This window comes from Scyliorhinus canicula, chromosome 18 (assembly GCF_902713615.1).
Source record: "Scyliorhinus canicula chromosome 18, sScyCan1.1, whole genome shotgun sequence".
In the NCBI taxonomy this organism is placed as follows: Eukaryota; Metazoa; Chordata; class Chondrichthyes; order Carcharhiniformes; family Scyliorhinidae; genus Scyliorhinus; species Scyliorhinus canicula.
Window position 1 is genome coordinate 57,373,705 of NC_052163.1, and position 26,486 is coordinate 57,400,190.

Genomic DNA, 26,486 nt, shown 5'->3' on the forward strand with positions numbered 1-26,486 from the left:
GAAAACTTCTATCATTTCGCCTGGAACATGCAGCACGGCAAAGTCGTGTCCTTGGTTCCACAGTGTGGCCACCACAGAGGGTCCAATCTCCCTCCTTGGTGAACAGCACTACCCAGTGTCGAAAGTGAAACTCGGCTGCAAGCTGCCCAGATACAGAATAAACCATCAACACCGTCTCCAACCCGACACACATTCATTTGTGGTAGAAATTGAATTCCTTAATATCTGATCCATTCAGACCTGTGAAGTGCTGTCAATCTCTTTCACTGACACAGGGCAGTTTCACGCGCTTGTCTGCCCAGATGTTTCAGCCTGTTGACCAACACGGTGCCCACTCGGCAGCTGGGAATCCAGTTGAAAATAAAGTCACCGGGGAGCAGTTTGTCGACCCATTGCAGCCCAGGTGAGGAATCGGTTCGTCAGCCCTGTGACAGGAGCCGGCTGATCAACCGTGAGAGGGGAGGGCGGGAGGGAGGTGGAGTGAGAGGGTGGGGAGGGGATAGGGGAGATGGAAGGGGAGAAGGGAGATGGAGGGAGGGAGGGGAGAGGGAGGGAGAGGGAAGAGAGATGGGGAGAGGGAGGGAGAGAGGGAATTGGGGAGAGGGAGAGAGAGGGAAGAGAGTAGGGAGGGGAGATCGGAGGGAGCAGAGAAGAAGAGATGGGCGAGGAGAAAGGGGAGAGAGAAGAGGGGGAAGGGAGGAATAGGGGTAGGGAGAAGGAGGGAGGGATGGGAGAGGGGAATGGATAAGTGAGGGGGAGAGACAAGGAAGAGGAGAGGGACAGAGAGAAGAAAGGAAGAGAGAGGGGAGGGAAAGGGAAGGGAGGGGAGAGGAGGGGGAGAGGTGGGAGAGGAGGGAGGGGAAAGGGGGAGGGGAGGGAGGGGAAAGGGGAGGGGAGGGTGGTGAAAAGGGAGAGGGGAGGGATGGGAAAAGGGAGGGAGGGGCGGGGAAGGAGAGGGAGGGAGGGAAGGAAAGGGAGTGAGGGTGGGGAGAGGGGGAGGGGGGAGAGAGGAGGGAAAAGAGAGGCAGAGAGGAAGGCAGAGGGAGGGGAGGGAGAGGCAGGGGAAGGGAGGGGAGGGAGGGAGGGAGTGGGAGGGGAGGGAGGGAGAGGCAGGGGAAGCGGAGGGAGTGGGGGAGGGATGGGGATGCAGGGGAGGGGAGAGGGAGTGGGGGAGAGAGAGGCAGGGAAAGGGAGTGGGGAGGAAGGGATGAGGAGGAGAGGCAGAGGGAGGGGACAGGGAGTAGGGGAGGGAGAGGCAGGGGAAGGGAGAGGGAGTGGGGGAAGGAGGGGTGAGGTGAGGGAGAGGCAGGGGGAGGGGACAGGGAGTGGGGGAGGGAGAGGGAGGGGTGAGGGCAGGGAGAGGCAGGGGAAGGGGAGAGTGAATGGGGAGTGAGGGATGGGGGAGGGAGAGGCAGGGGGGAGAGGGAGTGGGGGAGGGAGAAGTGAGGTTAGGGAGAGGCAGGGGGAGGGGAGAGGGAGTGGGGGAGGGAGAGGAAGGGGAGGGAGAGATGGGGGAGGCAGAGGGAGGGGTGAGGGCAGGGAGAGGCAGGGGAAGGGGAGAGTGAATGGGGAGTGAGGGGTGGGGGGAGGGAGAGGCAGGGGGATGGGAGAGGGCGTGGGGGAGGGAGAGGTGAAGTGAGGGAGAGGCGGGGGGGGGACAGGGAGTGGGGGAGGGAGAGGCAGGGGAAGGGAGAGGGAGTGGGGGAGGGAGGGAAGGTGAGGGAGAGGCAGGGGGAGGGGACAGGGAGTGGGGGAGGGAGAGGGAGGGGAAGGGGAGGGAGTGGGGAGGGAGAGGCAGGGAAGGGGAGAGGGAATGGGGAGGGAGGGATGGGGAGGGAGAGGCAGGGGGAGGAAGAGGGAGTGGCAGAGATAGAGGAAGGGGTGAGGGGAGGGAGAGGTGGGGACCGGGTGTGGGGGATAGAGAGGGGGAGGGAGTGGGAAGGGAGAGGGAGAGTGTGGTGAGGGAGAGGCAGGGGGAGGGGAGAAGGAGTGGGGAGGGGAGTGGGAGTGGGGGAGGGGAGTGGGAGTGGGGAGGGAGGGGTGAGGCAGGGAGAGGGGACAGGGAGTGGCAGAGAGAGAGGGAGGGGAAGGGAGAGGGAGTGGGGAGGAAGGTGTGAGGGGAGGGAGAGGCAGGGGAGGGGAGAGGGAGTGGGGGAGGGAGAGGGAGTGGGGGAGGGAGTGGGGGAGGGAGGGGTGAGGTGAGGGAGAGGTAGGGGTAGGGGAGAGGGAGTGGGGGAGGGAGGGCTGAGGAAAGGAGTGGAGGTGGACCTGTTGCCCGGGACAGGATAGCAGTGGCGGGGAGGAGGCTGCCTGTTTGATTTCATTGCGATGAGTGAACGGCGTGTGATTGGCTGCCCCCTCCCCTCCCGGAGGGGGGGGTAGAGGAGAGGAGACACAGATAACGTTGTTGGAGTTCCCAGGGAGGAAAGTGCCGCCTCCTATCTCTGAGACAACTGCATCCCCGCACTCACACACAGCATGGAGCAGGGGGCAAGCCAGAGTGTGGGTGCCCGAGCAGGGTGGGTGCAGTGGTGAGCAATGGGCACCGGTAGGGGAGGAGGGGGCTGGACATTGCAGAAGGGCAGCGCGGATTAGTATGTGAGCCCTCACCCTCTCCCAAACCCTCCCAACTCTCACTCCCTCTCTCTCCCTCTGTTAAAACATGGGAATCGACAGGAGGCACAGGGCGTCCCTCGCTCTCACTCTCAACTTTATCGCCCTGGTCTTCTGTGTGACCGCCTTCAGTACCAGCTACTGGTGCGAGGGCACCCGGAAAGTGGCGAAGCCCTCCTGCAAAACCAACGCAAAGGGGAAGCAGAGCAACTGTATCGAGTATAACAGTCCGGACAGGAACGATAGCAGCGTGGTCCGCTACAGCTGGGAGACAGGCGATGATAAATATGTCATTTGCTATTTTCACGCCGGCATCTGGTTCTCTTGCGAAGAAAACATTAGCGGGGAAGGTCAGTGGAGTTTCAGCTAGCTATTTCTGTTTATAAATAAACACATCTATCTGTCTATATGTCCATCTGTGAGTCAGTGTGTGTGTAGTAGATGTCTCTCTCTGTCTTCTCTCTGCATCTAACACTCTATTTCCTCCAATGTATCCTCTCCTATCTATACAAATATATAGATAGACGCATGGAAATCTGTCAGTGCTTCATATACATTGGGACCAACTCTACCTGCATCCGAATTAGGCAGAATCATTTCCCGGTGGTTGCCGAAGTGAGGGTCCAGTGGCTCTTTGGTGTGAATGCGGAGAGGTTGTAAACGTGCCTGCTGACTTGAGGGAGAGAGGCAGGTCTGTAACTGGACCCAGAGAGAGAGGCAGGTCTGTAACTGGACCCAGAGAGAGAGGCAGGTCTGTAACTAGACCCAGAGAGAGAGACAGGTCTGTAACTGGACCCAGAGAGAGAGACAGGTCTGTAACTGGACCCAGAGAGAGAGGCAGGTCTGTAACTGGACCCAGAGAGAGAGAGAGGTCTGTAATTGGACCCAGAGAGAGAGACAGGTCTGTAACTGGACCCAGAGAGAGAGGCAGGTATGTAACTGGACCCAGAGAGAGAGACAGGTATGTAACTGGACCCAGAGAGAGAGGCAGGTCTGTAACTGGACCCAGAGAGAGAGCCAGGTCTGTAACTGGACCCAGAGAGAGAGGCAGGTATGTAACTGGACCCAGAGAGAGAGAGAGGTCTGTAATTGGACCCAGAGAGAGAGACAGGTCTGTAACTGGACCCAGAGAGAGAGACAGGTCTGTAACTGGATCCAGAGAGAGAGGCAGGTATGTAACTGGACCCAGAGAGAGAGCCAGGTCTGTAACTGGACCCAGAGAGAGAGGCAGGTCTGTAACTGGACCCAGAGAGAGAGACAGGTCTGTAACTGGACCCAGAGAGAGAGAGAGACAGGTCTGTAACTGGACCCAGAGAGCTTCATCCAGCTTCAGCGGTCACATCAACCCATCGTCTGTTCCTGTCGGTGTAGGCACCCCCTCCCCTCCCCTCTCCTCTCCCTGTCCTCCCAAATCAAAGTGCTCTTCGTTGCTGGAAACTTTCTTCTTTTTCTGGCTTACTCTCTCTATTTTACCCCCCCCCCCCCCCCCCCCCCCCCCCCCCCACACACACATACGATATGAAGGACACAGGAGTAGAGCACCCTGACCAGCCCACATTGATTATGTCTGAGGTCAGAAGGAGCAAATATTCTCTTGCAAAAGTCACCCAGACTCGAACCGTCAGCTCCCTTCTCTCTCCGGCAGATGCTGTCAGACCTGCTGAGATTGTCCCAGCGTTTTCTGTTTTTGGAAGCCTTCTCCGTCAAAGGTGGCGACTTTGTGTTGGGAGAGGTGTGCTCACACCCTCCCTCCGGGACGTGCAGAATCGATGGAAGCTCAAAGCAACAGAGAGGGTCCCAGAACTCGGAGGGTGACCCTGGAGATGTGAGGGACCCAGCACTGGGCGAGGGGTGGTGGTGGGAACAACCCTTCTCTCTCTCTCACAGGTCTTACAGCATTTATAAAGGCGCATTTAGTTCGCGTACCTTCTATAGCCAGCTTCACAAGATCGACTCTGACAATGATATTATCTAGACACCGGAGGAATGAACAAAATAAGGCGGGCAGAGATGTTTGTACGTGGCAGTACCCTTGAAGCCATAGAGGGGCTGCTTGGACTGTTGCAATAATTGTCATCGGTCTATTCATGGGCAATATTGCCTTTTGCAGCCTGTGTTTAACTTCAGTTCCCCCTATGTTTTTGGTTGAATTAGGCAATTTAATTCCTCCACAATACCTGCAAATCTCTACTTCTGTCTCTTTCCAATAAGGGTAAATAAATGCTGTTAAGTGCAAGCGCCTGTTCTATATTTTCCAACGATGACTTGTGCCTCGAGTTGTTTTTTGTTTGTTTACTTTGTTTTCTTCTATATCGCTTCACAGGGGAAAAATGCCGAAGTTTTATTCATCTGACGCCACCTGCTGAACGAGGTCAGTTTGGAGTGAATGTCTAAGTGAGGCATTTTATCTTTCTAATTATTGTGACCCATTCATTACCTTGCCAAATGTCTGGTGATTGCGCCGGCCTAGCTCTAGTTACAGATGCCCAAATCATATTCTTCATTACAGTTAGTGCAATATCTTCTAAATCTGCATCGTCCACCATCTAAAAGGGCAACACATGAATAAGTGCACCAATACCAATACCTCCTGTTGCCCAACTGAGTACCACCCAGCTTGGGCATATAGCTCCTTTCCTTCATCGTTACTGGGGCAACATACTGGAACTTCCTACCTGACCGCTCTGTGGACAAGACCACCTTCTCGAGGGTAACATTTTTATTCATTGAAGGAATGTATGTGGGTTTCGCTGGCATTCATTTACCATCCCTAATTGCTCTTCCTGAACTGCTGCACAGTCCATGCGGTGTAGGTATACCCACCTGTTAGGGAGGGAGTTCCAGGATTTTGACCCAGCGATAGCGAAGGAACAACGATATATTTCCAGGTGAGGATGGTGAATGACTTGGAGGGGAACCTCTAGGTGGGGGTGTTCCCGTATCTGCTGCCCTTCCCTTTCTAGATGGTAGCAGTCATGGGATTAGAAGGTGCTGTCTGAGGAGCCCTGGTGAGTTCCTGCAGTGCATCTTGTGGATGGCACACACGGCTGCCCCTGCGCATTGACGGCGGAGGGAGAGAAGGGTGATAAATGCCAGCTCTGCCAATGACTCCAGCATTCTAAAAATGATATTTTTATGAATAAAACACACTCTAGTGCAGTGTAACCAGCCCCCCCCCCCCCCCCCCCCCCCCCACCTCCATCTCCCATTGGGAGTACATTTCAGTAGCTATGGGATGTGAATCAGGAATTCGCGATAATTCACTGAGTAAATTTGTGTATTTAACATTTAATGTGTTGTTGTGCAGAGTTCCTGGCTGCTGTATTGTAATTGAGACACTAACCACTAACTTTATACAGGTTAATATACATTAAAATGGTGAACTAATCAATTTAGTATGAAGATATTAAACATTTGAGTGCTAATATTCAGGCAGCATAATTCTTAATGTATCATTCTTGCTGGCATTCCTGTCTCTTCAGTCAGAAAATCAAGACAGAGATTTGAATGTAATTATCTAGGCTAGGTTGACACTTCAGTACAGTACTGAGCATGGCACCGAGAGAGTTGTCTTGCTATCGTAACTACAGAGATCACACACAGAGACTGTCTGAATATTAGCACTCAAATGTTTAATATCTTCATACTAAATTGCTTAGTTCACCATTTTAATATATTAACCTGTATAAAGTTAGAGGTTAGTGTCTCAATTACAATACAGCTACCAGTAACTCTGCACATTCTCCCATGTCTGCATGGATTTCCTTCGGGTGCTCCAGTTTCTTCCCACAGTCCAAAGATGTGCAGGTTGGGCAGACTGACCATGCTAAATTACCCTTTAGTGTCCAAGGATGTGCCAGTTGGATGGGATTATGAGGTTACACAGATGGGATGGGAGTGTGGGCCTAGGTAGGATGCTCTTTCAGATTTGGTGCAGACACAATAGGCTGAATGGCCTCCTTTTGCACTGTAGGATTTCTATGGTTCTAACCTTAAATTAAGACCCTGTCAGCCTTCTCAAGGAGCTGTAGAAGATGCCCCAGCAGTACTAAAAGAAAAGTTTCTCCTGGTGTCCTGGCCTACATCCATCATTCAATCATCATTCCTAGATTATCTCATTGTATTAGTACAACCTTGTGTGAAAACTAGTTATTGCTTTTCCCAACATTACAAAAGTGCCTGCATATTTCTGTACATCACTGACTGGGTAGCATAGGGACTGTTCTTTTTTTAAATGTTTCCAATTAAGGGGCAATTTATCGTGGCCAATCTACCTACCTTGCACATCATTGGGTTGTGGGGGTGAGACCCATGCAGACATGGGGAGAATGTTCAAACTCCACATGGAGAGTGATCAGGGGCCAGGCTCGAACCCGGGTCCTCGGCACCATGAAGCAGCAATGCTAACCACTGTAGGACCGTGGTACCCTACCATATGGGCTGTTCTAAGAACATGCAAACATGCAAACCTGCGAAACAGGAGCCCTTCGGCCCCTCAAGTCTGCTCTGCCATTCAATAAGACTGCGCTTCAAATTCCACATTCCCATCTACCCCCAGATAATCTGTGATCCCCTCACGGAACTAAAATCTCTCCCTCCGCCTTAAAAATATTGAGCGACCCCCATCCTCCGCCACCTTCTGAAGCCGAGAGTTCCAGAGTCCCACAGCCCTCTGAGAGAAAAATAAAATTGTCTTATCTCTGTCCTGACAGGGTGACTCCTAATGTTAAAACAGTATCCCCTCACTGCGGACTCACCCACAAGAGGAAACACCCTTTCCAAGTCCACTTTGTCCAGGATCTCATATACTTGAAGAAGGTGGATACTGTGTGAGTCATTTCTACATGCAGGCGGGAATGAAGTTCTCCATTGTTTCCCTGAGGGCCAAAATTGTTCATTCCGCTAAACAACATCAATGTATTGCTTGAAAAGACAAACTGAGAAGATGTTGTTGACAAATGTTTTAGCTTAAAGTGGACAGCCTGTTCATGGGAAAAGTGAGTGCGGAGACTGATAAGAGCCGTTTCCATCTCAAAGCAGAACAACAAATGGATTTGTAATCACTCCTAACTCACTAAAGAAATGGAGGGCAGGTCAACAGTTATGTGCGTCACTCTTGTCGCTGTCTTCGGGAGACAATGTAACTCGCAAAAAAGCTGTCCGGGGCAAATGAGCTCTCACAAGCTTCCATGCAGCTGAATGGTGCTACAACCAGAAATTGATTCTGTTTGTATGGTGTCAAGCTTTTGGAAACTCATATCGTTGAACATCAGTGACCAATATAATGTGTTTGTAAGAATTTCTCCCGGCTATCATTTTAACAGAGGTCGTAATGTGTTTAACAGTTGTCAAATCAGTCCTTAATGAAGCAGCTATGCATATTGTTCGCTGATCTTTGCAAATTTGTTGCAAACAGTGCCGTGGAAATTCAATGTAGATTTACTCATGTTGATATAGACAAGCAGTGTCAGCCTATCTGGATGATTCCTACAGAATTGGAATGTTTGGCTGCCGCCAATGTTATTTCAGCTGCTTTTAATGACTGGCATCTGATTCTATCTCTGCCCTTCAACATCTCCCCCCCCCCCCCCCCCCCCCCCACATCTGATTGTCAGGTCGCATTCCCTGGTTAATATGATTCTCCATTTGAATGCTGCATGCTTGGTCCTCACCTGATTGCTTCCACTTACCCGTTCTCTTTTTATGTACAGTGCAGATCCCACCCTACCATTTCCTCTTCTCACTTATTCTAACTGGGTGTCCAGGAGCGCTCCAACCCTTTTACATTCGATTCAATGCTATGCCACTTCTATCAATTTCCTTCAACCTGGCTCCTCCCTGCTTTAACTAAATCATTGGGGTTTCTGCTGTACTCTGTGAGATCTGCATGCCAGGTGTTGGCAGCACTGGAGTACTGCCTGTGAATTATATGCCTCCTGTATTTATGAAGAAATAGTTGTAACGCATCATAATGGTTGAGCCGCCCTCCATTTCCTTACATGGACGGATATGTGCACGTTGGTTTAGCACTCTGTTTAAAGACCGGAGCTGCCCCTGTTCCTGCTCCAGCATTCGCTATACTGAAAGCAACCCTGCTTTGCTCTTCTCTTAACATTTTATAAAAATGTAAAACTCGGGGGCAGCATGGTGGCGCAGTGGTTAGCACTGTTGCCTCGCGGCGCAGAGGTCCCAGGTTCGATCCCGGCTCTGGGTCTGTGTGGAGTTTGCGCATTCCCCTGTGCTTGTTTGGGTTTCACCCTCACAACCCTAAAGATGTGCAGGGTAGGTGGATTGGCCACGCTAAATTGTCCCTTAGTTGGGACTAATAAATTAGGTACTCTAAATTTATTTATTTTTAAAATTTAGATCTCAGAATGCAAGATTGTTCTGTTGCCATTTATTGTTGCATCCTTTCAATGCACAAATTTTGCATATTCCTAGAAAGGATGCATTGTCACAGGTTTGATGTTGGTAAATGGGAGACATAAGAATTCGAGGAACGTTGATAGTGGAAAAGAAAGGATGAATGGATGTGTTCTGTGATTTGTGTCACATACCTTGTGATGAAATGTCCTTGAAATGATGTTTCATCCCTCCAAGGGAGATGATATGTAAGAATCCTTCCTATTTATTTCCTTTGTTCCCATTTATTTAATGTTATTATTTTTGGTCTGTGGATCCATAATTGGGATGTGCCTTTAAGCAGAAGAATGCTTGCCAGGACAGGGTCTGGACAGGGTATTTCCCAGTCTTGTTTTGGAAAGGAAAAGTCAGACTTTTTGGTAGCGGGTGGATCTACAGAACCAACTTTGGAGGAAGTTGGCTTGATTGGTTGGCTGGCAACCAGTAGGTTGGCCAGGGACAGTGTTCTGCCTGACAACAAGTCAGTGATTGGTTCCTGCATGATGCTTTCTGAGAGAACTTGGTAGAAGTGTTTCGACCTTAGAAGGAGAAGGAACGCTCTCTCTCTTTTGCTTGCTGAAGTGAAAGAACTGCTTTATTGTTCTAAAACCAGTAAGTGCGTGACACATTTTGCTGTAACCAGAATTTGTCACGAATATGCAGAGAAAGGACACAACCTTGCCAGAGAAAAACATCCCATGTCTAGAAGGAAGAAGTACCAAAACGAGCTTCAGAAAGACATTAACTGGAAGTCATGCCAATGCATCAAAGATCCTTTATCCTTTTGTTTTATTAATATTTTCTTAAACTTTCAACCACCCTTTCCCCTCTGTAATATTTATCTGTGTATGTATAGAGAGTGGGGATAGTTAGAAAGGGGGGAGGCATTGAGAAAGGTGTATTTGATAGTCAGTTACATTTTCTATCAGTTTAATTATAATACTGTACATAATAAAAGGTTACTTGTGTTAAAGTTACAAACCTGGTGACTGTAGTTTATTGGGCTCAGGCAAGGACTCGGGTATTTTAAATAAAATCTAATTTCACCTGTGTTGCATGTCCAAGTCAAGTGGGGCTGGAATTGACCACACACCTAGCCCTGTGTCCTGTCATAATAGTGAACCTTTTCAAATTTTCTCTAGCACCCAGAGAATGCAAACTGGCACGAACATATAGATTAGTTCGGTGAACTGTAGGTAATAGATTGAATTCATATATAATTAGGAATTTATACCTTAAATTGAACACGTGGTTCCCTTTGTTAAACAAGGCAGATGGACCTTCTCCAAAGGTCTTTGCGCACACAAAGGGACATCTTTGCGTCTGACAAATTGATTAGAGCTTTTCCAATCTCTTTGATACAAGCAGACTGTACAAGCTGTTACAAAAGGTCACAAAGGACACAGATAGCACGGCACAGCAATATTCCAGAAAAAAATAGAATATTTTAAACCCGGTCTGTTTTGCATTCTAAATGACCTAGTTTTTTTTAAATGTTAAAACTATATCATAATATATTAAAGTCAACTTTATCTACAAAAGAGCACAATTATTGTTTTTATTTTAAATGACACATTAACTTTAGGTGGTATGGAATACTTTTTATTCATCTCAATTTGAATGTCGCAAAACATTGTTCAAAGATTCAATTTTTGCTGATCTTAAGGAAAAAAGAGAAAGGCTTCGACTATTTGATGACTTCATCATGGACAAAGGAATATTAAGCTGACAATGCGGTAAAGCGTTAAATCCGTTTTTATAAAACACAAATTATGAAAATGCAAAACAAGTAAAATACATTATAGACATTGCGACTGAATGATGTTGCAAACAGCCATTGACCAGGTAAATGTCCAAATAATAAGGGAATCTTCAACAATTAAATAATTAACAATCATAAAATAATTATCAATTGGGGGTGGCACGGTGGAAAAGTGGTTTGCACTGCTGCCTCACAGCGCCAGGAACGTGGGGTTGATTCCAGCCTTGAATGACTGTGTAAAGTTTGCATGTTCTCCCCATGTCTGGATGGGTATCCTCCGGGTGCTCTGGTTCCCTCCCACAAGTCCCGAAAGACGTGCTTGTTAGGTAATTTGGACATTCTGAATTCTCCCTCCGTGTACCTGAACAGGCCCCGGAATGTGGCGACTGGGGGCTTTTCACAGTAACTTCATTGCAGTGTTAATGTAAGCCTACTTGTGACAATAATAAAGAATATTATTCGGTGGAATTAAGGGGAGAGGGCAGGCGAGTGGACCTGGGTGGGATGCTGTTTCGGAGGGTTGGTGCAAACTCGATGGGCCAAATGGCCTCCTCCTGCACTTTAGGTATTCTATGATCCAATGATTGATAGATAGAATTGAGCCTTATAAAAAGGGGAGGAGTTTACAGATAAAGGTAACACCCACAGTCTTATGGTATTAGTGTAATTTGATTCAACAGACTATAAGATGAACACCTTTTGACAGCGCAGACAGAGATGCTGAACAGAAACTTTTACGCCAACACTTCTCGGGCTATTGATGGGCTGGACACTTGTAAAGTGAGCGCGAGCAACAGCTACACAATGTCCAGCTCACCAGATAGCAAAAACACTTGGGGACTTGAGGCAACACTTTGCTTTAAGTATTTGATGGATATCTGAAGAGGTTTATGTTTAGCTGTAGCATTAGTTTTTACGGTCTTTCACTGGATTCAATATTAGAACTAAGATTATGTTTCCCTTATTTTCATAATCATTAATGTTGTGATGTGCTTATCCATTTGGAGTACATTGAAAGTAACGGTTCTTGAATACATTTGTAAACAAGTTAGTCAAGTATAATGCCGCATGTAGTATTCTGTGTGCAGCTTTAAGAACCCCCTTTCTCGGTGCATTCAAAGTTGGGGGCGGGGGGTGGAGGGGAGGTACAATGTTTTGAAGAGAGACCCTTGCCTGGACCCTTATAATATCCTGGTAATTATAACCTAGTCGATGATTATTGAAACGGCTATCTGGAAGAAGGTAAAATGTCTTGATGGTTATCTTCCTTGAGGGAGAGGTAATTCACTTGCTTGGACCTAAAAGAGGCATCTGTAGGGAGAGAAACAGAGTTGCTTCGAGTCTGTATAGCTCATAATCAGAACCAATTCATCAGAGAACAACACTGTGACACAGCGTTTAGCTTCATGGCTCCAGGGACCCGGGTTCAATTCTAGCTTAGGTGCAGGGCCAGCTCAAGGTACCGGCAACTCGGGCAGTCGCCCGGGGCGCCATGTGCTAGGGGCGCCGCGTAAAAGACTCGGATCCCGCGCATGCGCAGTTGGGCCGGTGCCAACCAGCGCATGCGCGGTGGCCGCCCTCCCTCAGGCCGCCCCGCACAAACATGGCGGATGGATCCAGGCTCGCCGGTGGTCACTCCGGCCCCCCCCCCCCTCGGGCTCACTCCGCCCCCCCCTCGGGCACCCTCTGGACCCCCTCCTCCAGCCCCCCCCCCCTCCAGCCCCCCCCCTCCAGCCCCCCCTCCAGCCCCCGCCCCCCCCCCCCCCCCGCCCCCCCTCCCCCCCCCCCCCCCCGCCCCCCCCTCCCCCCCCCCCCCCCCGACCCGCCCCCCCCCGAAGGGCGCCGAAGTTCAGCTTGCGGGGCGCCAGCAACCCTAGGGCCGGCGCTGCTTAGGTGACTGTCTTTGTGGAGTTTGCACTTCCTTCCCCTGTCTGCATGGGTTTCCTCCGGGTGCTCCAGTTTCCTCCCACCGCCCAAAGATGTGAATGTTAGGTGGATTGGCCATGTTAAATTGCCCCTTAGTGTGAAAAGGTTTAAGTGGAGATACTGGGTTACAGGGATAGGGTGGAGCCATTGTCTTAAGTAGGGTGTTCTTTCCAAACGCTTGTGCAGACTCGATGGGCCAAATGGTCTTCTTCTGCACTGCAAATTCTATGATTCTATGAACCAAAGAGAGGGAGAAATGTTTTGGGCATTAAACTGTAGCTGGGAGAGATTGCAACAAGATGTAGCAAACTTAAGAAGAAGAGTTAAATGGCCCAGTGTGGGTGGGTTGGGGAGTGGGGTTGCATTGGAATATGTGGAACATAAAAAACAGGTTTAAAATGGAGGAAAAAGATCACAGTTTAAAGTTGTCCAACTCAATGTTGAGTCTGGAGTGCTTTAACATGCCTGATCGGGAGATGAGATGCTGCTCCTCCAACCTGCACTGAGAGCTTTACTGGAGCATTGCTTGCAACAGGCAAGGATGGACATGTGGGCATGAGAGCAAGATGCTGAGTTTAAATGGCACACAACAGGAAGGTTGGGGGGGTCCTGCTTGCAGGCTGAGTGAACGTGTGCCACAAAGTGGTCACCCAGCCTGCGTTTAGTCTCCCCAGTGTACTGGAGGCCACATTGGTAATAGGCGATAATATAAACCAAATTGAAGGAGGTGCAAGTGAAATGCTGGTTCACCTGAAAAGAGTATTTGGGGTCTTGAGTGGTATGGAGGTGATAATGGGGCAGATGATGCACCTTCTACGGGTGTGAAGGTATATGCCTTGGGAAGGTGATGGGGAGTTGCATGTGATGGAGGAGTGTACTATGGTTTCACGGAGGGAGTGGCTCCTGCAAAATGCTGACAGAGGGGTGAGGGAAAGATGTGTTTCATGGTGGCAACATGATGAAGTTAGCGGAAGTGGGGGAAGATGGTCCTTTGAATGCGGAAGCTGGTGGGGTGGAAAGTGAGGAGAAGAACAACCCTATCATTGCTCTTGGAGTGTGAGGACGGGGTGAGGAAGAGGTGTGGGAAATAGGTTGATCCCGGGTGAGGGCCCTGGCAACCACTGGGGGTGGAGGTGCAGAGTTACCTTGGGTAAGGAAAAAAGCAGACATGTCAGAAGCACAATTTCCAAAGGTGGTATCATCAGAACAGGTGGGATGGAGGCGGAGAAACTGGGATAATGGGATAGAGTCCTTAGTCGAGGTAGCTCACTACACCTCAGGCGAGGGGTGGGTTTGAGAAGGCCAATACGTCAGCCCACACTGTTGGCCTCGCTGTGCATCACGAACCAACTGTCCAGCCAACTGGGCTAAACGGGTCCCCTTCTACCACTGTCGGCACTACATAAATAGCAACGATTGTCATTAATGAAATACTCACAATCACTCAGTCCCTGAACCTTTGTCTCTGGTTTCCCTGTTTTCATCCATAAGCTAACCAACTGGAAAACTATCAAATTCCTCAGCTTTGACAGCTCTAAACAATTCACAATAAAGACAAATCACTACTTTCCTTTTTCTCCCCATATTACTTGTGTAGTTTTTCTCCTGTTCACCTGGCTTCCATCCCAAGTTATTAAGGGAAGTGTGGCAGAGATAGGAGAAGGACTTTCCACAATCAGGGCAGCACGGTAGCATTGTGGATAGCACAATCGCTTCACAGCTCCAGGGTCCCAGGTTCGATTCCGGCTTGGGTCACTGTCTGTGCGGAGTCTGCACATCCTCCCCGTGTGTGCGTGGGTTTCCTCCGGGTGCTCCGGTTTCCTCCCACAGTCCAAAGATGTGCAGGTTAGGTGGATTGGCCATGATAAATTGCCCGTAGTGTCAAAAATTAAACCTTAGTGTTGGGTGGGGTTACTGGGTTATGGGGATAGGGTGGAGGTGTTAACCTTGGGTAGGGTGCTCTTTCCAGGAGCCGGTGCAGACTCGATGGGCCGAATGGCCTCCTTCTGCACTGTAAATTCTATGAAATCTATGAAATCTTCCAATGTTCTCTGGAGACGAAAGAAATACCAGAGGATTGGGAAGGACCAAATGTCGCCCCCTGGTTCAAGAAAGGGTGGAATCACATTCCAAGTATCTGCAGGCCGGTCAGTTTAGCATCAATTGTGGGCAAGGTTTTAGAAACAATAATCGGGGCGGGGGGGGGGGGGGGGGGGGGGGGGGGGGAGGATAATTGGCACTTGGTGAGATTTGAGTTAATTAAGAAGTGCCTGCACAGATTTTAAAAAGGGAGATTTGACTGATCCAGTTGAATTTTTTGATGAAGTAACAAAGAAGATTGATAAAGGTAAAGCAGTGAATGTTGCTGACATGGATTGCAAGGAAGTGTTTGAGAAAGCACAATGTAAAAGACTGGTTAACAAAATGTAGCCTCAGGGAGGATCAGTGACAACTTGGATATAAAAATGGCTGCAGGATAGAAAATAGTGAGTCATGATAAATGGCTATTGGTGGATAGTTGATAGTGATATTCCCTAAATGTCGCAGTTGGGGTCATTGCTGTTCTTGAAGTATAAAAATGATTTGGGTATTGAAATACAGAGTAATGTTTTTAAATTTGCCAATAATACAAACTTGGAGTTGTGAATGACAATGACGATAATACCAAATGACTCAGCAGGAAATAGATAGATGAGCAGAAAGGGCAGGCAAGTGGCAGATAGAGATAAATGCAAAGAAATGTGAGGTGATGCATTTTGGCAGACTGGATAGGGAGAGACAATGGGCGGGATTCTCCAATAAAGCGGCGCCAACCACTCTGGCATCAACGGTCCCCGATAATGGGGAATGCTCCCTTTCCTAGGGGGCTAGGTCAGCGTCGGAGTGGTCCCCGCAGCTCCAGCCAGTGCGGAACGGCTGGCGCGAGGTCGCGTATGCGCGGAACGGCCGGCATGATTCCGCCTACGACCGGCATAATTCTGCACATGCGCGGGGGTTCCCGCCGCAGGGTCGGAGAATCCAAGCCAATATATACTTAGTGGCACTGTTCGAAGAAGTGTAGAGGGACGGATAGACCTGTGGGTTCATGTGCATCGATCTAGAAGGTGACAGGACATATTGATAGGGTAGTTCATGAAGCGTATGGGATCTTGGGCTTTGTACTTAAGGCACTGAGTACAAAACCTGGGATGATCTGCTGAATCTTAAAAAATTCTACAATACTCCACAACTAGCACATTGCCTTCCGTTATGGTTCCCGCGCTTTAGGAAGGAATTGAAAGAGCTTGTGAGGGACGGGTGTAAAGGAGATTTTCTAGAATGGCTCCAGGGTGAGGAAATTTAGCTACAAGGTTCTGTTGGAGAAGCTGGGTCTCCTTGGAGCAAAGGGGATTGAGGGGAGATCCAATATGATCATGACAGGAAAATAAAGAAGAGTTGTTCCCATTAACTGATGGTATGGAGCTTAAGGGAAACGTAAGGTTTTTGGGAGGGATGCAAGGAAGAACGTTCTTCCACAGCAAGTCGCCATAACCTGGATCTTGCTGAATCCAAGGGTGGTGGAAGCAGAGATGATCAATGATTTCAAAAGGAAATTAGATAGGCATTTTAGGGAAATAAACTTGCAGGGTTACAGGAATAGAATAAGGAAATGGGGCCGAGTGGATTGCTCTATAAAAAGTTGGGTTGGGCTTAATAGATCAAATGGCCTCTTTCTGTCCCAGAATGACTCTCCGCACATTCAAATCTGCTTGATGTTACATGACATTATTAAAGGAGCATGGAGTTTTAAATTAGCTCTCTTTCTGCTGTACTGCTGTAAAAGTTAGCCATGTCATCAGATGAAAAGGCTTACTCTGCTAATTAACCTAAGGTCAGACATCTTCTGAGTTTCATGCCACATACCTTAAGTACATGACGCTCTTACAATGAAGATACTTTTCAGATGTTAAGGAATAGGCTACTAGAGTGTGCATGAAGCAAGGTAGTTTTTCGCAGGTACCTTGTTTGTAAGAATCAATATTTTCCCTTTGTTATCCTGCACTGTCTTTTTATTCTGTGCTTCCCAAGAGGCAGGGTATGACAATCTGTACCATTAGTCCCATTTCTACTCTGCATTATACCATTGATTAAGGTTTTGCTGGCCTTGTGAGCATAGCTGGGCTTATTTGATCCCACTTTTCCGTAGGGCGTAAACTAACAGAAAAGATTCTAAGTGTTATTTGAGGCGGTTTTGATGGGAGTTTCCCACCAGCTCTGTCAGCAAGTTCTCCACCACTATCTAACCAAGCTTAGCCACCTTTTTGGGCCCTTGGCACTTTCTCACCAGTTTAACCCATACTTAGAATTATTTTCATCATTGGGGATCTGAACTCATTGTCTAGACCAGCTCCTCAGAGATCGGGCCACCATATTGAAAGGATGCCCCAATCTCTAAGTGAGCTTGAGGGTCCCCCACATCCCCCACTCATGGGCAATGTCAACCCCCACACATATAGGCATTACTCCACATCCGCCCAAGTGAGGGCACTTCAATATGGGTCCCTGAAGGCCCTAGTCTTCAGGCCCCTGCACACGCGCCCACGTCTCCCCCTCCTTCCAGGACTCCCACACCTCACCCCACAACCTCCCAGAAGCCCCTACATAGCTAACCTGTACCCCCACTCTTCATAAACCCCCACACCCTCCTTTCATGGGCATGGCCCCCCACAGGCCCATCCCATGGCAGTACCATCCTTGCATTTGGGCAGCCTAGCACTGCCACACTGGAAGTACTGCTGGCCTTGCGGTGCCAACCGGGCATCAGCTGCGGGTTTCCCAAGAGGCAGGGGGTGCATAGATTGGGAATCCCCATTGACAGCAGCAGGACAGAGCGGTACAGTGGCACAGTGGTTGGCACTGCTGCCTCACAGCTCCAGGGACCCGGGCTCAATTCCATCCTTGGGTGACTGTTTGGAGCTTGCACTTTCTCCCCATGTCTGCGTGGCTTTCCTCTGGGGCTCCGATTTCCTCCCATGCCAGAGAAGTGCAGGTTAGATGGATTGGCAATGCTAAATTTCCCCTTAGTGTGTGAGTTAGATAGAGTTATGGGGGTAGGGCGGCGAAGTGGGCTTAAGCAGGTGCTCTTTCAGAGGGTCAGTGCAGACTTGATGGGCCGAATGGCCTCCTTCTGCACTGTCGGAGTTCTATGTTTTTGTGGATCATCTGATACCAACACCAGCCAATGGCAGGCTGTCTCCAACACTGTAAAACACGCCGTGGAGTGGGCGTGGAAAATCCTGCCAGTAGTGTGAACTGCATCCATCAGAACTGCACTGCAATGTCAGCCTTGATTATGTATTTCTGGTTCAGAGGTGAAAGTGCTAACACTGAGCCACTTCTAAGGATAAGAGTAATTGGTTTGGCCCAAACAGGGCTTTAATTTTACTCACTATATTTTAATAACTTTTGCTCTTAATTAGCAAGAGATGTAATTGTTCTTCAGTTTATTTAAGTGGCATTTGGGTAACTAAAGAAAGTCACAAACTCACCTTTTTTGTTAATACAATGTAAATGTCACGCAGTCCCAGAGGGCCATCGGCTGCTCTCCCCTTTGAAAGCCGACTGGTGGTGATTTAACCTGAGGGCCCCACACCTCAGACGATGGGCAAGGCTGAGAAGGCGAGGCCTTTATGAATAACCTCAGCCAGTACGGGAATGGAACCCGCGCTGTTGCTGTCGCTACACATCATGGACCAGCCATCCAGCAACTAAGCTAACTAACCCCTCGTTAATATAAGCCATATAATATTTGGCAATATAAGCCAAATATTAAGAGTGCTATCATTATTGAATAACAGCACCAGGTTACTCTGGATGTTTTAGATACAATTGATTAAAATTAACTAGTCAATCATTAATAATTCCCTGACGAAGAGCTGTTGATTCGCAAACTAATTTGAAATTCAGAGGTTCTGGACAGAACAGAGCAAATATGGAATTGGTCAACAGCAGAGAGAAGGAGAAGAGTCGTGTTTAACTGAGTGACTATAAACATTACATCATCTCAAGTCATTAATTTCTGAAAATAGTAGGATTCAGGATTATTGCAAAAGAAAGTAGGAGACCTCACATTAAGCAGAGCACTCCCTCTGCTGAAATTACCTCTCTGCCCCTATTTTGGCAGAAAACCAGCTGAATCATCCATGACCGCCTTATTCCTATTTTGCTCCCATGAAGAATCAACCTCCTCATTGTAATTTACGCCTCTGTGCAAGACTGGCCATTGAAGGTAGCCTGCTGTGTCTGATAATCAGTCCTGTTCAAAACCTGCGTGGTTTTCCTCTGAGGCTCAGGTTTCCTTCCACAGCCCAAAGAAGTTCAGGTTAGATGGATTGGCCACGCTAAATTGCCCCTTAGTGTGCAAGTTAAATGGGGTTGTGGGGATAGGGCGGGGAAGTAGGCTCAGGTAGGTGCTCTTTCAGAAGGTCGGTGCAGACACGATGGGCTGAATGGCCTCCTTCTGCACTGGTTCTATGGTTCTATGGATCATCTGATCCCACCACCAGCCAATGACAGGCCACCTCCATCGCCGTGAACAAGCAGTGGGGAGGGCATGGAAAATACTGCCAGTAGTTAGCGTTTTAATACAGGAAAATGTGGCAACCAATTTGCTCATAGTAAAGTCCGACAAACAGCAATGAGACAATAGCCAGATCATTTGTTTTGATATTTTGGTTGAGAGATAAATATTGGCCAAATTATCGGGAGAATTCCCATATTCTTCTTCAAATTGTGCTGGGGATATTTGACAGTAGAAGACAGACAGAGACTCTGTTTAGTACCTAGTCCAGAAGACGACACCTCCAATAATGCAACATTCCATTAGAACTGCACTGCAATGTCAGCCTTGATTATGTAATTCTGGTTCAGAGGTGAAAGTGCCACCACTGAGCCACTTCTAAGGATAAGAGCGATCGGTATGGCCTAAAGAGGGCTTTAATTTTTCTCAATTTTCCATTACTCTTTCCGAATGCATTCAGATATATTTTAATCACTTTTGCTCTTAATTAGCAAGAGATGAAATTGTTCTTCAGTTTATTTAACTGCTGACTGGGCCCACATCCTTTCCTTGCAGCTAACTTATACCTGAGGGAATGAGTCAAAGAGGGAGTCAAAGAATTGAAGGTGGCATTTGGGTAATTATAGAAAATCACAATACCACCTTTTTTATATTAGTACAATGTAGATGTCATCGCCGTCCCGCAGGCTGCTCTCCCCGTTGAAAGCCGACTGGTGGTGATTTTACCTGAGGGCCCCACACCTCAGGTGATCGGCAAGGCTGAGAAGGTGAGGCCTTTATGAATAACCTCAGCCAGTACCGGAATGGAACCCGCGCTGTCGCTGTCGCTCTGCATCACGGACCAGCCATCCAGCAAACTGAGCTAACCGGCCCCTCGTTAATATAAGCCATATAATATTTGGCAATATATTAGGTTACTCAAGATGTTTTAGATACAATTGAGTAAAGTTAACCAGACAATAATTAATTATTCCCTAACGAAGAGCTGTTGATTTGCAAACTAATTTGAAATACAGATGTTTTGGACAGAGCAGAGCAAACTCCGAATGGTCAACAGCAGGGAGAAGGAGAAGAGTCGTGTTTAACTGAGTGACTATAAACAGTAGATCATCTCAAGACATTAATTTCTGAAAACAGTAGGATACAGGATTATTACAAAAGAAAGTAGGAGACCTCACATTAAGCAGAGCACTCCCTCTGCTGAAATTATCTCTCTGCCCCTATTTTGGCAGAACACCTGCTGAATCATCCATGAGCGCCTTATTCCTATTTTGCTCCCATGAAGAATCAACCTCCTCATTGTAATTGATGCCTCTGAGCAAGACTGGCCTTTGAAGGTAGCCTGCTGAGTCTGATAATCTGCCCTGCTCAAAACCTGCGTGGTTTTTGTCTGGGGTACAGGTTTCCTTCCACAGCCCAAAGAAGTTCAGGTTAGATGGATTGGCCATGCTAAATTGCCCCTTAGTGTGCAAGTTGAATGGAGTTGTGGGGATATGGCGGGGAAGTAGGCTTATGTAGGTGCTCTTTCAGAGGGTTGGTGCAGATTTGATGAGCTGAATGTCCTCCTTCTGCGCTGTCGGAGTTCTATGGTTCTATGGATCATCTGATTCCACCATCAGCCAATGACAGGTCACCTCCATCGCCGTGAAACACGCCGTGGGTAGGACGTGGAAAATCCTGCCAGTAGTTAGCGTTATAAAACAGGAAAATGTGGCAACCAATTTGCTCATAGTAAGGTCCAACAAACGGCAATGAGACAAAGACCAGATCATTCGTTTTTTATATTTTGGTTGAGAGATAAATATTGGCAAAATTATCGGGACAACTCCCATATTCTTCTTCAAATTGTGCTGGGGATATTTGACAGTAGAAGACAGACAGAGACTCTGTTTAGTACCTAGTCCAGAAGACGACACCTCCAATAATGCAACATTCCATCAGAACTGCACTGCAATGTCAGTCTTGATTATGTACTTCTGGTTCAGAGGTGAAAGTACCACCACTGAGCCACTTCTAAGGATAAGAGTGATCAGTTTGGCCAAATCAGGGCTTTAATTTTACTAAATTGTCCATTACTCTTTCCGACTGCATTCAGATATATTTTAATCACTTTTGCTCTTAATTAGCAAGAGATGTAATTGTTCTTCAGTTTATTTAAGTGCTGATTGGGCCCACATCCTTTTCTTGTAGCTAATTTATACCTGAGGGAATGAGTCAAAGAGAGAGTCAAAAAATTGAGGCTGGCATTTGGGTAAATAAAGAAAATCACAAAACTCACCTTTTTTGTTCGGACAATGTAGATGTCACCGCAGTCCCAGAAGGCCATAGGCTACTCTCCCCTTTGAAAGCCGACTGGTGGTGATTTAACCTGAGGGCCCCACACCTCAGACGATGGGCAAGGCTGAGAAGGCGAGGCCTTTATGAATAACCTCAGCCAGTACCGGAATGGAACCCGGGCTGTTGCTGTCGCTTCGTATCATGGACCAGCCATCCAGCAAACTGAGCTAACTGACCCCTCGTTAATATAAGCCATATAATATTTGGCAATATAAGCCAAATTTTAACAGGACTACCATTATTGTACAACAGCACCAGGCTACTCTGGATGTTTTAGATACAATTGATTAAAATTAACCAGACAATCATTAATAATTCCTTGACGAAGAGCTGTTGATTTGCAAACTAATTTGTATTCAGTGGTTTTGAACAGAACAGAGCAAACTTGGAATGGTCAACAGCGGGGAGCGGAAGGATCATGTTTAACTGAGAGAGTATAAACATTAGATCATCTCAAGACATTAATTTCTGAAAACAGTAGGATTCAGGATTATTGCAAATGAAAGTAGGAGACCTCACATTAAGCAGAGCACTCCCTCTGCTGAAATGATCTCTCTGTCCCTGTTTTGGCAGAACACCTGCTGAATCATCCATGACCGCCTTATTCCTATTTTGCTCCCATGAAGAATCAACCTCCTCATTGTAATTTATGCCTCTGAGCAAGACTGGCCATTGAAGGTAGCCTGCTGTGTCTGATAATCAGTCCTGTTCAAAACCTAATAATTTAAAATCTAGTCAGTTCTTCACCCAGGACTAGAAAGACATATTTAATCTTTTTCTTTGCAATTTCAGCCACGTCATGCAATTGTCGAAGAAACTGACACAGATTGTATGAATCACAATGCTGTTTCTCTCTGGGAGAGTAGCTATGTTCCTCATTATTCTTCATCTGAGTGTTTTTCCCCATTTTCCCTTATTTCTCTGTTTCCCAATGTTACAACTTGACATGACCATCTCCTTTACATCTGCCATTCGTACCCAGCGTGCAATTTAACTTTATCTAATTTGATTGTGCCAATCAGCTTTAATCACAAAAGGCTGAAGCAGCTCGCTATTCTTCCTTGCCCCTGGTAGCAAGTATTCTTCAGTTTTCTTCAGTACTGACTGGGCCCTCATCCTTTCCTTTAGTTAACTTAGACCTGAGGGGAATGCGTCAAAGAGTCAAAAAATTGAGGCTGGTATTTGAGTAACTTCTGCTGGTCTCCAGTAATGGGGAAATATCAAGTGACAATAAATGAACAATAAACAAAACCACTGGGGTGGGAGCTCCTCTCTTCTATTATTCAGAGGTTGAGGATGCTTGTGTACATTGAGAAAGCTATGATACGAGGCACAGATTCTGATGATCGCCAGTCAGCAGAGCCGAGTGGAGGCAATTTGATTGATAGAGCTCCGAGATTGTCACACTTTTGGCCATGCTGAGACAAGTATGCAAACCAATATTTAGAGTGCATGTTTCTGAAGTACGGGATGCTTTATGAGCGAGGAGTTTGTCATCATTACCCCTCAGATTTGATCATGCATTAAAGGTTACTTGATTTCATCATGCCATATGACAGCAAAGTGGTCATTTACAGGAGTTATGATACCATACATCAATGTCCTATGCCAGCAGTAGAGTGCTGTACTAGAGTGTTAGGTACCACTGGCGAAAAATGGATGGAGTTGTAATTAATAAAAAAAATGATACATTTGGAATGACTCACTGGTGACTAATAGAATTATAACATCCCGAAGCGCAGAAGGAGGTCATTTGGGCCATCGAGACCGGACCAACCCGTGAAAAGAGTACCTTACCTGGGCCCACTCCCCTACTCTATTGCTGTAACCCCACCTATCCTGCCCATCTTTGGACACTAAGGAACAATTTAGCATGGTAAATCCACTTAACCTGTACAACTTTGGTCTGTGGGAGGAAACCGGAGCACCCGGAGTAATCCCACGTAGACACAGGGAAAACACCCAAACTCCACACAGACAGTGACCCAAGAATAAAGAACAAAGAACAAAGAAAAGTACAGCACAGGAACAGGCCCTTCGGCCATCCAAGCGTGTGCCGACCATGCTGCCTGTCTCAACGAAAATCTTCTGCACTTCCTGGGTCAGTATTCCTCTATTCCCATCCTATTCATGTATTTGTCAAGATGCCCCTTAAATGTCACTATCATCCCTGTTTCCACCACCTCCTCCGGCAGCGAGTTCCAGGCACCCACTACTCTCTGTGTAAAAAACTTGCCTCGTACATCTCCTCTAAACCTTGCCCCTCGCACCTTAAACCTATGTCCCCGAGTAATTGACCCCTCTACCCTGGGGAAAAGCCTCTGACTATCCACTCTGTCTATGCCCCTCATAATTTTGTTGACTTCTATCAGGCCGCCCCTCAACCTCCGTCGTTCCAGTGAGAACAAACCGGGTTATTCAACCGCTCCTCATAGCTAATGCCCTCCATACTAGCAACATCCTGGTAAATCTCTTCTGCACCCTCTCTAAAGCCTCCACATCCTTCTGGTAGTGTGGCAACCAGAATTGAATACTATACTCCAATTGTGGTCTAACTAAGGTTCTATACAGCTACAACATGACCTGCCAGTTCTTCTACTCAATGCCCCGGCCAATGAAGGCAAGCATGCCGTATGCCTTCTTGACTACCTTCTCCACCTGTATTGCCCATTTCAGTGACCTGTGGACCTGTGCACCTAGATCTCTCTGACTTTCAATACTCTTGAGGGTTCTACCATTCACTGTATATTCCCTACCTGCATTAGACCTTCCAAAATGCATTACCTCACATTTGTCTGGATTAAACTCCATCTGCCATCTCTCCGCCCAAGTCTCCAAATGATCTAAATCTTGCTGTATCCCCTGACAGTCCTCATTGCTATCCGCAATTCCACCTACCTTTGTGTCGTCTGCAAACTTACTAATCAGACCAGTTACATTTTCCTCCAAACCATTTATATATACTACAAACAGCAAAGGTCCCAGCACTGATCCCTGTGGAACACCACTAGTCACAGCCCTCCAATTAGAAAAGCACCCTTCCATTGCTACTCTCTGCCTTCTATGACCTAGCCAGTTCCGTATCCATCTTGCCAGCTCAGCCCTGATCCCGTGTGACTTCACCTTTTGTACCAGTCTACCATGAGGGACCTTGTCAAAGGCCTTACTGAAGTCCATATAGACAACATTAACTGCCCTACCTGCATCAATCATCTTTGTGACCTCTTCGAAAAAATCTGTCAAGTTAGTGAGACACGACCTCCCCGTCACAAAACCTTGCTGCCTCTCACTAATACGTCCATTTGTTCCCAAATGGGAGTAGATCCTGTCTCGAAGAATTCTCTCCAGTAATTTCCCTACCACTGACGTAAGGCTCACCGGCCTGTAGTTCCCTGGATTATCCTTGCTACCCTTCTTAAACAAAGGAACAACATTGGCTATTCTCCTGTCCTCCGGGACATCACCTGGAGAAAGTGAGGATCCAAAGATTTCTGTCAAGGCCTCAGCAATTTCCTCTCTAGCCTCCTTCAAGCTAAGAAGAACCAGGAGGGGACATGAGAAGTCTTTGGCAGGTAGGATCAAGGATAACCCTAAAGCTTTCTATAGATATGTCAGGAATAAAAGAATGACTAGGGTAAGAGTAGGGCCAGTCAAGGACAGTCGTGGTAAGTTGTGCGTGGAGTCCAAGGAGATAGGAGAGGTGCTAAATGAATATTTTTCATCAGTATTCACGCAGGAAAAAGACAATGTTTTCGAGGAGAATACTGAGATACAGGCTACTGGACTAGAAGGGCTTGAGGTTCATAAGGAGGAGGTGATAGCAATTCTGGAAAGAGTGAAAATAGATAAGTCCCCTGGGCCGGATGGGATTTATCATAGGATTCTCTGGGAAGCTAGGGAGGAGATTGCTGAGCCATTGGCTTTGATCTTTAAGTCACCTTTGTCTACAGAAATAGTGCCAGGAGACTGGAGGATAGCAAATGTTGTCCCGTTGTTCAAGAACGGGAGTAGAGACAACCCCAGTAACTATAGACCAGTGAGCCTTACTTCTATTGTTGGGCAAAGTCTTGGAAAGGTTTATAAGAGATAGGATGTATAATCATCTGGAAAGGAATAATTTGATTAGAGATAGTCAACACGGTTTTGTGAAGGGTAGGTCATGCCTTACAAACCTTATTGAGTTCTTTGAGAAGGTGACCAAACATGTGGATGAGGGTAAAGCAGTTGATGTGGTATATATGGATTTCAGTAAAGCGTTTGATAAGGTTCCCCACGGTAGGCTATTGCAGAAAATACGGAGGCATGGGATTCAGGGTGATTTAGCAGTTTGGATGAGAAATTGGCTAGCTGGAAGAACACAAAGGGTGGTGGTTGCTGGGAAATGTTCAGACTGGAGTCCAGTTACTAGTGCTGTACGACAAGGATCTGCTTTGGGGCCACTGCTGTTTGTCATTTTTATAAATGACATGGAGGAGGGCGTAGAAGGATGGATGTGTAAAAGTTCAGATGACACTACAGTCGGTGGAGTTGTGGATAGTGCAGAAGGATGTTACAAGTTACAGAGAGACATAGATAAGCTGCAGAGCTGGGCTGAGAAGTGGCAAATGGAGTTTAATGCAGAAAAGTGTGAGGTGATTCATTTTGGAAGGAATAACAGGAAGACAGAGTACTGGGCTAATGGTAGGATTCTTGGTAGTGTGGATGAGCAGAGAGATCTTGGTGTCCATGTACATAGATCCCTGAAAATTGCCACCCAGGTTGAGAGGGTTGTTAAGAAGGCGTACGGTGTGTTAGCTTTTATTGGTAGAGGGATTGAGTTTCGGAGCCATGAGGTCATGTTGCACCTGTACAAAACTCTGGTGCGGCCGCATTTGGAGTATTGCGTGC

At 47.4% G+C, this 26,486-nt stretch overlaps 1 protein-coding gene across 2 annotated transcripts in view; it reads left to right on the forward strand.

The window, feature by feature from the left end:
• The first annotated feature begins 229 nt into the window (after positions 1-229).
• LOC119953195 (germ cell-specific gene 1-like protein) overlaps positions 230-26,486 on the forward strand; it is a 227,516-nt gene continuing 201,259 nt past the window's right edge. Inside the window, exons 1-3 of one of the 2 annotated variants that reach the window (XM_038777187.1) lie at positions 230-403; positions 2,677-2,963; positions 4,937-4,984. In XM_038777187.1, the coding sequence (XP_038633115.1) occupies positions 303-403; positions 2,677-2,963; positions 4,937-4,984 (436 nt within the window). In that variant the 5' untranslated portion in view covers positions 230-302. Of the gene's footprint in view, positions 404-2,315; positions 2,964-4,936; positions 4,985-26,486 lie in introns of those variants that run through there. The other variant, XM_038777188.1, reaches the window with a different exon arrangement.